This window comes from Condylura cristata, unplaced genomic scaffold (genome assembly GCF_000260355.1).
Source record: "Condylura cristata isolate star-nosed mole 26May11 unplaced genomic scaffold, ConCri1.0 scaffold00015, whole genome shotgun sequence".
NCBI lineage: Eukaryota > Metazoa > Chordata > Mammalia > Eulipotyphla > Talpidae > Condylura > Condylura cristata.
The window spans coordinates 21,972,855-21,986,598 of NW_004567116.1; the positions used below are offsets into that span (position 1 = coordinate 21,972,855).

At 36.8% G+C, this 13,744-nt stretch overlaps 1 protein-coding gene across 1 annotated transcript in view; it reads left to right on the forward strand.

The window, feature by feature from the left end:
• The first annotated feature begins 10,934 nt into the window (after positions 1–10,934).
• Positions 10,935–13,744, forward strand: part of SLC5A12 (solute carrier family 5 (sodium/monocarboxylate cotransporter), member 12) — a 40,925-nt gene continuing 38,115 nt past the window's right edge. Inside the window, exon 1 of the mRNA XM_004683589.2 lies at positions 10,935–11,553. Within this exon, the coding sequence (XP_004683646.1) occupies positions 11,215–11,553 (339 nt within the window). The 5' untranslated portion in view covers positions 10,935–11,214. The remainder of the gene's footprint in view (positions 11,554–13,744) is intronic.

Here is a 13,744-nt window from a genome sequence, read left to right on the forward strand (position 1 = left end):
TCAAGAAAGTCTCAAATCTATGAATTATCAATTACTTGTGAAATGTAAATGCCCTTTCTTCTGTCAATGGCTACTGAAGTCTTTTCATCATGTCAGAACTTGTAGGATACAGAAACAAGTAATTCCTTTTTGTGCAGCATGAACAGGGGATGGAGTTACTGAACTGCTGACTAATCCCTACTTCATTTTTAAACGCCAGCAAAAACACAAGACTGTTCTAACACCTTCACTAATAGGCACATTCACTGCAAAAAGAGACAAGTCATCTTATAAATAAATGTGTGATGGTGGGTATAAACGTACATATTTATCTTGCCAAGATTTCACAGTAAATATTTGCTGTTAAGTTGGAAGCGGAAAAGGGAATAATGATTACTTGTGCCTTCTGTGGTTTCTGAGAAAGCTCTAGAGAGAGATTTGTAAGAACGTTGAGAATTCCCTAGTCTAATTTTCACAGGCAACGCAAGTTAAGTGGAGAGGAACACAATTACCTGGCTCACTTGAGCCTTAAAACTCTTCCATTTAAAATACGGCATGATGAAAACAAACTTGGATTTTGTTTTGAATGATCATTTTATTGTTATATACCTTATCTTCCTAGTATTTAGAGAAGAGCTGACAAACTTTTCCTATAAATGAAAAGACACTAAATATTTTATCCATTACATACATTCAATATTTGGCTTTGTGGGCCTAAGTTCCCTGTTGCACTATTTAAACCTGTTATTTTAGCAGGAGAGCAGTTATAGACAACAGTAAATAAGTGGTCTGAGCTGTGTTGCTGCAGTACTTTATTGAAAAGGACAGGAAAATTGGATAAGAGTTGAAATTGACTGGAGAGCCACAGTTTGCAGATGCCTCATCTAGAACAATTGGCTCCAAAGTTTCCACTAGCAGCACTTATAAATGCAGAGTGTGCATAGACACATGTTTGTTTTAATTATAATTCTGTACATGTGTACATACTATTTCTCATGATATATTTAGTATTTATTTTTCATCTATCATTATATATATTACTGCATTTATTATCTACTATTTACATATGTATTATTTACTTAAATTTAATTTAGTAAATTGAAATCTTTCTACATTGTTTCTCATTTTCAAATTCTCTCATTTGGCAATACCATGAGGCAGGAAAACAAGAGTTTTTACTAGTACACACTTATTTTCTAGAAGATGGAAATTTGGCTGTAGATAATTAATATTAATTGAACAAGATCACTTTAAATTCAGCCATGAATTTTCCTTCTGTGAATAATTTGAACACATTAATTAGAGCAAATTTTGATCCTCACACAAGTTTTACACTTAGGTTTTATAGTGTTATCTTTTAGGCAAAATAGATATCAGATAGACCTCATCAGGAATCATAATATCGCCTAATTAAATTTTACTAGTTTATGCATTATAATAAATCTGTTCAAAGGTCTTATGTGAAAGCATCCTAAATATGAATTCCATTATAGTTGTATCTGGAAGAGCAAACCCCTTCTCTTCTAGTAGAGAAAAACTAGACTATTAGAGCACTGATTTTATTGGTCAAAGGAAGGTCCAAAACTGTGTAGGGGGTAAGAATGGAATTACTCTGAAGAAGAAAATGGGAGTATTTTTACATGTTTAGTTAGTTGATGGATTTTGCCCCTGAGGAGGAGAGGAAATGAAAGGAAAGGAAAGGAGAAGGAATGAATGACCAAAACATAAGATGGTAACAGAACACAAAAAAGTAATCCTTTAAGAAACTGGAATGCCTAGTGTTGAATTTGAGGTTGTTTGCATTGTAGGGAGATAAAACAGCCCTCCCTCTCTCACCTTCTCCAAAGCTTTGCTAAAGTCAGCTCCACGTTAAAATCCCTGCTGCAATTTTATGGATGTGTGTATATCAAGAAAAGATCATGTTCAATGAAATAAACCAGAAAGAAAAAGAAAAATACTGGATGGTTTCACTCATTGCAGAAGTGTAAGGGATCAGGGAAAAATCTATCTATCTATCTATCTATCTATCTATCTATCTATCTATCTATCTATCTATCTATCTATCTACCATCTATCTATCTATCTACCTATCCATCTATCATAATTGTAATAAAGTAAAAAAAGAACATCAACTAACAGCTATAAAACAGGGACATTCTACGAGGGAGGAAAGCGGAACAAGATCAAAACTGGGGTGAGAAGAGCACATGGGAGGGTGAAGTGGTGGTGGGAAGTTCATGAGAATTACAACTGATATGAAAAAAATGTACAAAATGAGGAATAATATAAAAAATGACAACTAAATGTCTTTACAAATGATGGAGAGAAGTTGAATTAACTATGTCCCTATGTGCAATGAAGGTAGACAAAATAAACAACCCTTTCTTGTTAAAAGAAAAAAAAAAAAAAGAAGGTGGTGTTTCTCTTTCAGAAAGAAAAACCCTTATTTGTATCTCCAAGAGTGAATTATTGGGTTTTCCAGTGGCTGACTGATCTAACATGAGCAACAATGTTATTCCAAGTCCTTTCTGATTGAGGCTACATTGCAGCTCCCATTCAGTTTTGGCTTATACTTAGATTCCACACAGATCCATGGTCTGAAATAATACTTGGTTTTGCTTGTATGCAATGTTAATTTTAAAAGATCCTATATTCTAATGAATTTCTCCTGTAACTACTGTCAGGATTTATGACTTAGTCCCAAAGGCACAGCTCATGATGGGAAGTTCTACATATCTGGTCACTTGATTCCTGTCGCCAAATTTTTCTCTTCTGGCATCCAGAACCAGGAGCCTAACCACTAGTTATCTCATTGTGCATCTTTTTACAACAATGTCATTTCCAAGATCATAGATTTTATTAGAACATATGGCCCATCCAATAGACCCACTTAAACTGCAGCTTGCACCTGCTGCAGAACCCTTTCCTTCTGGTTCCTAATCAAAGTTTCTATCCTTGCATGGCATCCAACATACTGGTCAGAGTAGTATTTCTAGTGTGAATGGGTTGGCACCCAAAATAAAAGAGATTTCCAGGAATGAGATTTCTTTGCAGATAGGTGAGATGCATGATTTGTCCTTTAAAGGAAGGAAGGTCTGGACATATCCCTGATTTCTGGCTTCCATCAAAATGGCAGATTTCTATAGATCCCTATGGTTATTTATTTACCTCTGTAGCACGTCTTAAAGATCTTATATGACAGTCCCCTCTTGCTTATTCTGGTCAACCAGTATGGCATAATGTTATTCTGCAGCACACCACAACAGTTCAGATCACTTTTCTCAATTATGACAGAGGAAAGTTCACATAATAACCCTAGGCTAAAACTGCGAACATATCATTCAGTTTTTGATTCTCAATCCCAATAGGGTTGTAAGGACTAGATCCACAAAAGAACGGTCATATACCATATGCCCAAAGCCATTATATATCTGTTTTAGGGAAAAAAAAATGTTTAAATTTAAAAAAAATATATATTTATTTTGTTAGTATATTGGTTATAATGCTATGTTTTAGGAGTAAAGGATCATGTGGCTATTGCACAGCGTTTCCCACCAAACCACCAATAATCACTCACCCTGGGGACCTTGATGAGGTGTGAAGTAAAAGATCCTAGGAGAGAGTGCTCAGATCAGTAATCTCTCCTTTGTCTAGTCTTGTGTTCTAGTTGGTGGTGTCATTGACCAGACAAAATAGACTACTGAGAATTCATAAAATTGTGGGTGTTTAATTAGTGGTACTTTAAGAAAAGTATGATTTTTATTTCAAGATGCATGGGGACTTACATGAGATTTGGGTTCCTTATGCAATTCTTCCCCCTGTAAACTGGCACAGAGTGTATAGAGGTCCACAAAGGTAAATTTCTGTTCTTTTCCTTTCTGTAGGCCCTTTTCCATGGACTGACCTTGAGAGCAAAGTTGTGTTCTATGGCCACTCAGTGAACTCAGTGACTCTTCTGTTTCCTGGAAAGAGGGGACATGAAATAAACTTGTAGAAAGTTTATATCCAAGATGATTCAGATCCCTAACATTATTGAGAAAGTCTTATATTCTAAAAAGTAGTCTTATCTTTCCATTTATACTCAATAACTATTCCCTGGGATGAAATTTTACATGCCATAAAGTCTTAGAATGTCAACTAAATTTACATTTTACTCTTTGGTGTAGTTAGGCAGCAACATCTTATTACAAGGTTAAACAATGATTAACAAAAAACAAAGTCCAAAAATAAATCTTTAACTGAAGGAAAAATAGATTTGTCATGTGTACATTGCTAAGTAAAAGTTTAAATTTTTTTCATGATTTTCAAATTGTATATTTATACTGTATATTCTGAGCAGTAAGAGAATTTATTGAGTTACAGTTTGTTGAACTCCACCTCGGAGGCTGACACTGCATTAAATATCTTAACTACTTTGCAAGCATTACCTTATATGTCACCTTTACTTTTCATAGTGCTATTCCCACTTCCAGCTAAGGAAGTAAGTCACAAAGTTTTCAGAAGTTACTCCAAACGTACTATGGAGCAGAGCTTGGAAAAGAATTTAGACTTGATGGTAGTTGTGTTCTTAAAACCTGTTTTCTTGGGCCCTCCCTGGTGGCGCAGCGGGTTAAAGCACAGCACTGAGAAGCTAAAGCCACTTCGGCATGAGTTCGATTCCCGCCTGCCCGGGAGGTGACCACATGACGTGGCAGACCTCTCCTGGCCCGCGCGCTGCTCCCCACAGCAGTGTACTTCGTCGATCTGCCTGTTCTGCTCCCCACTCTGTCTCTGGTGAAGCCTCTCGCCGCCCCTGACCCTCTGGCCTGTACCCCAGTTCTATATGAATAAAAAAAAAAACCTGTTTTCTTAAGCTAAAAATTGACTTCTACTTACAAAATTGTCAGCTGACTTTTAAAATCCTCCTCCCTTCTTTTGGTTTTGTTTTGTGTGTGTCTATGTGTGTTATTTCAAGCTAGGCTGGCAAATTCAGTTAGGTAGTAAAGACCAGTACTCTTTAGTCAAGTAGAAGAACTCTTTTAGGGAAAGTAGATGTCAGGTATGCCACTTATGGACAGTCAAAACTGCACTTCCTAAAAACTGAACTGTCCCTCTGCAGTAGGAACAGTAGCAGCTGATTCTTTACAATAAGTTACATGGAAGCTTCTAAATTTAACACACAGGCAAAAATAAACAAAGCTTTTATTGTTAGTTATTATGAAGTCTTACTCTTCCATAATAAAATTGACTGTGATTCTATGGGCGTTCTTTGGTGACTAAAAACAAACATATTAACAAGACAAGCTTTCCTCCACCTAGATGGGAATGTTGTGTTTTTGATGGGGGAGGTGCATTTGCACAAGATCTTGGAGGGTGGACCCTCTTGCTCTTTCCTAGGTAAGCATTTTTAAGCATACTTCTAGGTAAGACATTGCCAGGAAGTGAAGACTGGAAGCCAGGAGATTCTGGAACCTCATGTGATCACACACAAAATATCAGTCACTAGTCTAAAATTGGTCTGATGCAATTGCAGGAAGTCAGCTTAATTTATTCTCCCTGGCTTATCCCTTGCAGAGAAGGACAGCATGTGCCTTGTTTTTCTTCGGACAGCCTCAGTTTGTGTCTCTGCCTTAGGTCTGGAGCTACCTTTTTCAGAGTTATATCTCCAATTAAAGTGATCAGTCCTAAGTTATAGATGTGTTCATTGATAGATGACCCTCCTCTATTTTCCTCTCCTTGTACCTGAGTAGCTAGATATCTTGTGTGTATAAACCAAGTTTCGTTTACCTTTGCATACTTCCTCAGCATTTTGACCCTTTTACATAGCTTACACACAATGTTTATTTTATTAAATTGATTTTCATATTAATGTCCTCATAGTTAAAAAAAACACAATATGTAAAGAAAAAGTACTATGTGTTGGACACTGCATATGTGACAACTGATTTCATTTTTCCAGGTTTTCCTAACTGTATAAGGACTAAAATGCTGTGCTATATGAGAATGTTAGACACATAGTGGGTGTCTCTTTTGAGGCTTATTCAAAAGTCCTATTTCAATGCCTAAAGCCTGAACCCAAAAAGAAGTATTTACCTTTGCGGATACATAGCATAACCAAATGTATAGTAGATTATTCTGGTGTCTTTTTCCTTTTTTTTTTTTTTTTTGTTCTATAATGGGAACATTGCTTGGTACTTCAAGACAGTTACTGAAGAACCTTGATCCTCACGCTCAATTGCTTTTCCAACTGGGTGTTCCCTTGAAATGTTCAACTTGTTTACAGATTTGTGCTGTCATTAGTCTCTTTTAATATTAAATAATGTTCTCTACTGGACTCTGAAATTTGTCTCTTTTATGTTTTGAGTCACCATCTCCTTATATTCTTAAGGCAATTATATAAAGTTTTAATTGCATGAAATTTAGCAACAATCAATTCATGGAAATTAATAGGATAGAATATAAATTTCAGTTTGATATAAGTGGGAAAATGTTTTTGAGATATCAATATTTCAATTTTTTAAAACCTTGGATTATTTTCCCTTAGACTTTGTTTTTCCCCAGTAAAATATAAATTAAATATTGCTTATAAATTCTTTCCCTTTAACTTAATTAACAAGGCACCAATACAATGCCAGACTTTTGTAGTCATTATTGGGAAAAATGGAGGATGAGGATGAAAAACTGCTAAAGTAAAATACAATGGAGATTGAGAACCAAGAAAAAACAAAGCATGAAGGAGGAAAAACATCTTATGATTCATTTTTTTCTCTCTCTTTCTCTCAAAGATTGGAAGTAAATAAGGACATTACATTCCTGCATAGCAACATAATAATAAAACATTTTCTAATGCACATTGTGATGATGACAATTAACAATGCTGTACTTTATATACTTGAGGTTGCCAAATGAGTAGATCTTAAACACTCTCATGCCCACTATACAAAAGGACAAAAGACGGTTATGTGAGGTGATGAAGATATTAACTAACTCTATCATGGTAAACATTTTGCAGTGGGTAAGTGCATCGTATCACCAAACAACACACCTTAAACTCACACAATGTTACATGTCACTTATATTGCAATAAAGCTGAAAAATTAACACTCAATATTAATCACTCCCATAGCTAAAGTAACAAATTCTCCCTTAAAGCAGGACTTTCTCACTGGTTTTGGGGAATGTCTCTGCACCAGTCAGATTCTTGTCTTCATTCCTTTTGCCAGATCTCCAACACATTCCCATGAATGAAAGGGGGAGAAAGCCTATTAATTTGCAAGCAGAATTCTGTTAATCTTTTCCACTTTCTTCTTGTATGTGCCCTTTCCATATTTATAAAAATTCCATTCAATAAAGAGACCAATACTGTGGGTCCTGTATTTTGCAGTTCAAATTAGGCACCAGAACTGGATTCAGTTGTTTTCCTTTTAATATAAAACTATGGAAACTTCCTCTTTAGCCTGTAAGAATACATATGTATTACATGGAATTACATTCTTTGGAAACTGTTCACTTCCCCTGAAAAGGCAGAAATGGCTGTAATTCTTCTGTTGTTTGAGAAAATCAACAGAAATTTGAGTTCTGTTGATTTTCTCATTGCTGATTTCTCCTCTAGATTTATTTGACAGGTATACTCATTGAATAAACTCTAGGAGGAGCACTACTTTTACTGCCCAACATGGTAAATTGTTCCTTAACTATCCTTGATGGTGTCCATTGGACTTTCATCACACGACAGCATTAGACTTAATTAATCTAGCATTAGACTAGATTAATATTTCTGAGACACAGTTTTGACCTAGCCAATTCCCTGTGTAAAATCAAAGCAAAACAAATCAATATTACTTTTATTCTACTCTACTCTTCTTCACATTTGGCTTTTAGAACAGATGAGGAAGAGGGTAATCTAATCCATGATTGTGCAGTTTTAAATGGTCAAGGCCTGTTGCCCTGTACCTTTGTCTTCTTCCATTCCAGGTCAAAATAATGTGGAATTCATAGTCTGCTAGTAACAACACTGCAACAATGTTGTTCTTTTCTTGGATGCCCTATCTTTCAAGTTCTTTACCTCTCCTCCCTTGGGTAATTATTCAATGTCCTCCCTCAAGCTCCCTCTTTCCTATTATATCTGCTGCAAGCAAGGTGCAGAATTATTTTATACTACAAATACTACTAGTAGTAACAACTGCAGATCTAACCTATTAAGTAAATTATGATTAATTGGATAATGTGGTCTTGATAGGATAATGTGTGAAGCAGGTAGTATTGAATTACCTTCCAATATGGGTTCCAGCCTTTGAAGGAACATGTTCTAAACAGTGTAGAGCTGATGCTGGGGTTTCTTCAGAGAACGACTTCCTCTCCTTTTTATTAATATTTTTGTTATAGGCACATATTTCCTCACTAATATAGCTCCTGAAAATGCTGGATCATTTTCTTTCCCTGAAAACTTATTCATAAAATGATACTATGCTTTATAGTTAGCATGAACCTTGCATAGAGTAGTTTTAACAGAAAGAACAGAACTGAAAACAATGAATGCTACCAAAGCTAGGAAACAGTAAGGAAATGAAACACAGCGGTGAATTCCAATAAACTGATGCTGAAAATCCCAAGGCATGCTTTACTAAGAAAGGCAAGAAGTTTCCCTCACATCCCAAGACATGAGCCACTCTGCTTCCCCAAGGTGTTGAAAACCAAGATTAAAAGAAGTCACATAGTGCATACAGTTACTTGATGAAGGTTAATTAGAACAGCAGTACTCACTGGCTATTCAGTTACAAGCTTTTGGCATTCAACCTTGGGACCTCATTGATATAATGATAGTGTTTTGAACCAATTTTCACCTGACTTGTACAAGTTGTTTACAAGCTTTATAGGTTAAATATTAACATTTAGGTGATGTTAATATTAAAGTATAAAGTAGTTAAGCATCTAAAAGTTAGAGTTTCGATTTTCTGCTGAGACTAATATAAACAACAGTTATATAATTGTGTTGATAAAAATAATTAAAAGTCTAGGTTAAGGTAAAAATATACCTTTAGTTTTCCTTAAATACTGATTACATCAACTCTGCAAACTTACAGAAAGATGTTGAAAATAAGACACAGGTCTTGGCAGAGTATTTGCTTATTTATTTGTATTAAAAGGCATATTTCAGGGCCCTCCTTGGTGGCGCAGTGGGTTAAAGCACAGCACTGAGAAGCTAAAGCCACTTCAACATGATTCGACCCCTGCATGCCCCGAGGTGATCCACGTGGCAAGGCAGACCTCTCCTGACCCACCTGCTGCTCCCTTCAGCAGTGTACTTCGTTGATGTGCCTGTTCCGCTCCCCACTCTGTCTCTGGTGAATCCTCTCACTGCCCCTGCACCTCTGGCCTGTACCCCAGCTCTGTATGGATAAATAAATAAATCTTTAAAATTAAATAAATAAAAGGCATATTTCAGTCATCAGGTCTTCCTGTGGCCTAATGTAAGTCATGGGGAAAAGTAGGGAGTGAAGACAGTATCTAGACTAAATAAATAATAAAGAAAATTATTTAGTCATCCGATGTAAAGAGAAAAATTAGTTTCTCTGCTGGATAGCAAATATTTCTGGCTTTATGTATGACTTGCTTTCTTCATTTGCTTTTTGATTACTTTATTTTCTACAATGGTTGCTACTTATTGGGCGCTATGGTCCAGGACCTGTGCCTCTGTCTTTAAGGAGTTGACCATCTACAGTGTCTGACTAACAAATCACAGAACAATTATTCACATATACAAGAATAATTGTAGAGTAGACAGGGTGGCTGTTTCCACAGGGGATGAGAGAGCTTAGCATTTGAACAGGAGGTGTAAAATCTGACTAATGAAGGCTCCACAGAGTAGGGAACAGCAGCTAGATCTTGGGGATTAGAAGGCTTTATAGAGGTGAGGTCAGGAAGACCATTGAGAAGAAGGGAAAAGCATGTACAAAACAGGAAAAATTAGAGAAAGTTGCTTGCTTCAGAACAATTAACAGATAGTCTAGAAAGAGAAGAAAAAGAGCCCTCCCTGGTGGTGCAGTGGGTTAAGAGCAGTACTGCAAGCTAGCCTCAGTGACTTCAGTGCGAATTAGATCCTATATCTTGGAGCTGGCCCACATGGCGCGGGCAGACCTCTCATGACCCACCCACTGCTCCCCTCAGCCATGTGCTTCCTCAATCTGCCTGTTCTGTCCCACTTTTATGCTGGTGAATCCCCTCATCACCCCTGCACCTCTGGCCTGTACCCCAGTTCTGTATGCATAAATAAATCTTTAAAAAAAAAAAGAGCAGAAACAGGACTCAATAGCAAGATTTTCACCTTCCCTCATTTTCCTTGGCACAAGTGTATAAACTATCAAAAGTAGAGGTGGAGAAGATAAAACTGAAGGCTATAATTTATTTGTTATTAATAAATCAATTCTCCAAGGCCAACAGTCAAATTTAAAATCAATTACTAGGTCAAGGAATACCCCCTAGGAAACACAGATAATAGCCACAGATATTATTATTCATTTTACCAATCAGGAAAAATAGGGTTTGGAAATTTGAGACACTTAAAGACTAATCATAATCCTAGAGGATCCTATAATCCCTGGGTACCAGATAAAGGTCAGAAAGATTCAATGAATTGTCAAGAATATCACAGCTCATGGGTGACCTGATTTGAGCAGAGGTCTCTGATTCCCAGTTCCTTATTCCTTCCTTCCATTCCCACTACAATTGCAGGCACCCAACCTCCACCTCCCTTAGTCAGGAGAAAGATACCACTAGTATGTTTGCATTTTAGATTCTGTTTCACTTATTAAAAATGCTGAGGTGATCAACTTGTATCACTTCTATGTTTCTCAGTAATGTTTAACCTTAATTTAAAAAAATCCAGGAGATAAAAGCATGTTATCTGGTGAGTTCATTCCACCCCCAGTGGTTATTAATTTCAGAACACATCTGAATTCCTTTTCCTTGGCATATGCTTTAATAAAGGGACAGATAGCTCCTGACCAGGGTCAGATTTCAAGTTCTCCTCTGTCAGGCCTAAGACAACTACCAGATTTCTCTTCGTAGATAACTTTTGAGATCTTCCTTCAGTATAACTTTTGTTTGAAGATCCACACAAGTGCCTCTGGTCATCTCTGGTCATCAGAATTACGGTCTCCTCTCTGGGCAAATCATCTGCTGTGGCAAGCTTTGTTTGGAAACAACATTTCCCTGAGATCTGGTTGAAAGTAGATCTCTGGAGCCACAATTCCCAGCATGGAAACCAAGAACTTTGCAGTTTGGGATTATGTCGTCTTTGCCGCCCTTTTCATCATTTCCTCTGGAATTGGGGTGTTTTTTGCTATTAAGGAGAGAAAAAAGGCAACTTCCCGGGAATTCCTAGTAGGAGGAAGGCAAATGAGCTTTGGCCCTGTAGCATTGTCTCTGACAGCCAGCTTTATGTCAGCTGTCACTGTCTTGGGGGCTCCTTCTGAGGTCTACCGCTTTGGGGCTTCCTTCCTGCTCTTCTTCATCGCCTATACATTTGTCATCATCTTCACGTCAGAGCTTTTTCTCCCTGTGTTCTACAGATCTGGCATCACCAGCACTTATGAGGTAAGAGAACTGTTCTCTTCTTTACTTTGAGAGGAGTGGCTATTTTCTCTCCTCTTGGTTAGCCATTGGTTACATGATAACACAATGCAGTTGAAGAACACTCACTTATTTTAAGGACAATTTCAGACATGGGGAAAAAAGTGCAGTGTTATTGGGGAAAACTTTAGCTACCACCATACATGTTTTTTTCATCTGTAGAATGGAAATCATGAAGGCACTCCCAAGAGGCCATTTCAGTGATTGTGTGACCCTGATCATAAAATGGAATGCTGTACATAGGTTAGAGGAGACTACCAAGGAAAGAGACGAGGTTATTATTTGTGTTATTATTAACATCATTATTCTGAAAAGCAGTCAGATCATATACTATGAATGTCATAATTTTCTAGCTAAGCAAACTGAGCTACAGATAAATGACCAATCATAATTGTATAGTGGGCAAAGCCTATGAGAACCCAGTAGATAGTAGAGCTGAGCACTTTAATACAAAGTATTACTGTGTTCCAATAGCAGGAAACTGATAATATTTTCGAAAATCTTTTGATGGGAAGGAGATGCTAAATTATATAAAATGGGCATAATTTTAAAGAGAGGAAATAGCCACCATTATTTTTGACTTTACAGTAATTCTCAAGAAAAGTATATTTCAGATTGATTTGCATATCCTATGCAATATTTCAGTGTGATCATTAATTCACTTTCTATGAAATAGGTGTTTATTTTCCTTATCCAATGTCACTCCTACTAAGTTATACAGAGGATCTTTAACAGACCTTTTTTTTTTTAATATGTAAGTTAAATCATTAGAAAGACTTACTCTAGAGTCAAAAGTCATTCAGGCAAATGCACATTTTATGGAAGATTTTAAGTTAGGATTCTGCCTCTGATCATATCCAAGATCAACCTCCCACCTCCCCCAAAAGAAGATATCAAGATTGGGTCATATATTAGTTATTAAATGGGATGCAAAAAATACAAGAGAAAATGGCTAAAGTATATGTAATCCTAAAATATATATAGGCATATTCCCTCGCCCAATAATGTACTTGTGAAAATGTTCATATACCCTAGGTTTTAATTTTTTTTTTTCATCTAATATCAGAGGTTTGCCCTTCAAAGCCATTGCTGGCATTTTAAATGAAGTGTGTAAGTAACTGCTGGATAGGGGGGAAGCTCAGAGCCAGAAAATGTGAATTCAATGTCTAAGTCTACCCTTCTCAAGAGGGTGATTTTGTGAACCTTTCTTGACACTTGTTAAGCTCCAAGTTTCACATAGAAAAATAGCTTTCTTTTCACGAGGGTTTCAGAAAGTATGTGAGAGGTTGTTAAATATCCAAGTATGAAAAATTATTTTTACACTGAATAACCATTCAACAAATAACTAAGCACCTACAATGTCCTAGACACACTTGCTTGCCCTCATGGAGCTTATTTTATAGCAGAGACTGGCAGTCAGTACAAGTCTCTGTGAACCAGTAGTGACACAAATTCCACTGTGTGCTGAACACTGCTCTCAGTACTTTGTGTTAACACATTTGAACTTGAAATAACCTTTTCAGATAGGCACCTTTCATTTCTGCATTTAACAGACTAGAAAAAATGAGACAAATAGATAATTAGCTTGTTCAATATCACACAGTTCACAAATAGCCATTTTCTCAAATCTAAGCATTCTAATTTTAGAGATCGCATGCGGAGTCACCATGCTGCCTTTTTTTTTTTCCTTTTTTTCTCTTAATATAATAGTGAAAAAGTTAATAGAGCTGAAGAGGAGTACTGGTTTGTACTGAGCATGATAATTCACATAGGGTGGTGAAATAAGAGTTCCAGGATAATTGGATAGTTAAGTGGACACCTGGAGACAATAAGTGATTGCATCCAAGTTGAAGGCACCATGAAAAGGAACTAAAAGGGAGAGAGATTGGCATGTGTGTGGGACGCACAAAGACATCAGTATGCTTTGAAGAGAGTGAGTCAAGGGAACAATGGTGAAACAAAGGCTCAAAGAGACGGGAGGGAGGAGCCAGTTACTTTAAGTGGCAGCTCCCAGTCGGCGTGATGTCAGAAAGGCTGACCTTGGACATTCACTGGGCAACATCCCTGGTGATGTGAGTTGGGTGTCACAGTAATGGTGGTGGCACACAGCTGGAGTTACCAGATATTGCGATGTGGAAAACATGCATTTTTTTTT